Source organism: Solanum tuberosum, unplaced genomic scaffold (genome assembly GCF_000226075.1).
Source record: "Solanum tuberosum cultivar DM 1-3 516 R44 unplaced genomic scaffold, SolTub_3.0 scf00541, whole genome shotgun sequence".
NCBI classification, from domain to species: domain Eukaryota; kingdom Viridiplantae; phylum Streptophyta; class Magnoliopsida; order Solanales; family Solanaceae; genus Solanum; species Solanum tuberosum.
In genome coordinates this window covers 168,898-171,326 of record NW_006239474.1, presented here as the reverse complement: position 1 = coordinate 171,326, position 2,429 = coordinate 168,898, and the positions used below count along the sequence as shown (strand labels likewise).

At 32.3% G+C, this 2,429-nt stretch overlaps 1 protein-coding gene across 1 annotated transcript; it reads left to right on the top strand.

Moving 5' to 3' along the window:
* The first annotated feature begins 972 nt into the window (after window positions 1–972).
* Window positions 973–2,211, top strand: LOC102601252 (trans-resveratrol di-O-methyltransferase-like). Its single transcript, XM_006365382.2, has 2 exons — window positions 973–1,808; window positions 1,887–2,211. The coding sequence occupies exons 1-2, from the start codon at window positions 1,053–1,055 to the stop codon at window positions 2,187–2,189; spliced, it is 1,059 nt and encodes a 352-aa protein (XP_006365444.1). The 5' UTR covers window positions 973–1,052; the 3' UTR covers window positions 2,190–2,211.
* Window positions 2,212–2,429: the final 218 nt, after the last annotated feature.

Sequence of the window (2,429 nt, the reverse complement as noted above, 5' to 3'; positions counted from 1 at the left end):
GAATAAAAAAAATTCATTATATATAAGATATTATTTTAATTAGTGTTTTGTGTAATTATTTTATATTAGTTTGCATTAAAATTTATTTTTAATATGTCGAGTGATAAGTTAAAGGGAAAAATTAAGGACAAATATACTTACGAACTATCGTAAATGGTATGCAGATACCCTCCGTCATACTTTTGGGACATTGGTGCCCCTGCCGTCCAAAAACTAGAGAATATATGCCCTTCACTCTAACGGAAGATTAAATAGGGACACGTGACACAATTTATCAGTCGATCCGATATTTAATAAATGTCGGGTCGATGGATAAGATTATGACGCGTGTATATCCGTTAGTATAAAGGGTATATATGCTCTAGTGTTTGGAGGGCAGGGGCATCAATGTCCCAAAAGTATGACGGAGGGAATCTGCATACCATTTACGTTAGTTTGGAGGTATATTTGTCATTCTTCCCTAAGTTAAATAGGAGTTGAGTTTTAATATATTTCTGTTAAAATGGCAGAAAATAGTAAAATATCTTCGGTAAGTATCGCCATCGCTATAAATTACAATCATATCATTTAATATTTAATCAATTTTCATCTTTTAAAATAATCTTTAAATTGATTATTTCTTTACGCATATCAAAATATTGTCGAAATTGATATTTCAATATGCTTAGCAACTATATCAAATTTATATATTTTATTTTATTAAGATACTCATTTTTAAAATTTTTATTTTCGTACATTCATAAATTATTAGTTTTAGCATACAGTTTTTAAAAAAAGCTTTTTTGATGACTGAAATTGGCAAGTAAATACATTTGTTATCACTGTGTGAGCAATTACTTAGATTTAAATTATTTTTCTAATAAGAAAAATTTAATTAAAAATGATTAAATTTGAACCATTCAATTTTTAAGATGACACGTCTACTTAAGAATTCTAACCTACCACGGCACGAAATTGAGGGATATAAACTAAGAAAAGGAGTTAAGGACTAAATTGCAGCAAAATTGTCTAAATTCTCATTTTAGTTCTACAAATAAGTAAGTTTCTAAGAAATGTCATCAAGTGAGAGTACTTCCACCGAGCTTCTTCACGCTCAAGCTCAAATTTGGAATTATATTTTCAACTTTGTAAGTTCTTCAGCGGTAAAATGTGCACTTCAATTAGAAATTCCTGATGTCCTCTACAAACATGAAAAGCCCATGTGTCTTTCTGATCTTTCTGCTGAATTGTCTGTCGTCAATTCTTCAAAGATTTCCTTCTTGCCAATTTTAATGCGCTTTCTTGTGCAATCTGGTTTCCTAAATCAACATGAAGATCACTACTTTCTTACCCCAGCTAGTCGTCTTCTAGTGAAAAATGAGTCGTTCAATGTTAGGTCATTCTTGCTTCTTAGCCATAGTCAAGCCTTTTCAAAAGCATGGTCTGAGTTAAGTGATTGGTTTCAAAATGATTCTCCCACGCCTTTTCATACAGCTCATGGAAAATCTGTATGGGATTACATTGGGGAAGAACAACCTAGTGTACTAGGTGATATTTTCAACGATGCATTGGCTAGCGACTCGAGGTTGAATACCAATATACTTATAACAGAGTGTAAACATGTGTTTGAGGGGTTAACATCGTTGGTAGACGTTGGTGGTGGCACTGGTACTGTTTCTATAGCCATAGCCAAAGCTTTTCCTAACATAAAGTGCACAGTACTTGATCTCCCTCAAGTTATAGGTTACCTAAAAGGAAGTGGGAATTTGGACTTCATTGGAGGAGATATGTTCGATAAGATTCCTCAGGCTAATGCCATCTTACTCAAGGTACATATATATACAAAACATATTCTTCTCTCTTTCAATCCTTTTCGATCTTCTCAACTTAATTCATATGTTGAACAGTGTGTTCTACACGACTGGAATGATGAAGATTGTGTGAAGATACTGAAGAAATGCAGAGAGTCAATTCCAAGCAAGGAAGAAGGAGGGAAAGTAATAATCATAGATACCGTTCTGGAGGATCCAAAACAGAGAAATGAGTTTGTTCGAGCACAACATAATATGGATATGTTGATGATGGTTCTCTTTGGTTCCAAAGAGAGAACTAAGAAAGAGTGGGAGAAGTTGTTCATTGAAGTTGGTTTCAATGAATATAAAATAATCCCCGCTCTAGGTTTAAGGTCTCTTATTGAAATTTACCCTTAAATTGAAAATGCATGTAAATTTACAGTGTTGTCATGTTTCTTTATTTGCAATGGTGTTGGGTTTACCAATGCTCCATTTATTTTATGTGTTCTCGTTTTATTATATTATTAGATGAATAATTTGTTTTTATTGTAATATAAATTCATTATACTACTATAAAAATGAGCTCTATTAAATAGATGTCGGGATATATTCACAATTGATTTCTCTTAATCAATTTCTACATGAGGCTTACTTAAT

What these genes read in the sequence shown, in the direction of transcription:
- LOC102601252 (XM_006365382.2), top strand. Translation starts at nt 1,053, where the DNA reads ATGTCATCAAGTGAGAGTACTTCCACCGAGCTTCTTCACGCTCAAGCT. An exon ending in CTAATGCCATCTTACTCAAG is followed by an intron (nt 1,809 to 1,886) that starts GTACATATATAT and finishes TATGTTGAACAG; the next exon opens with TGTGTTCTACACGACTGGAA.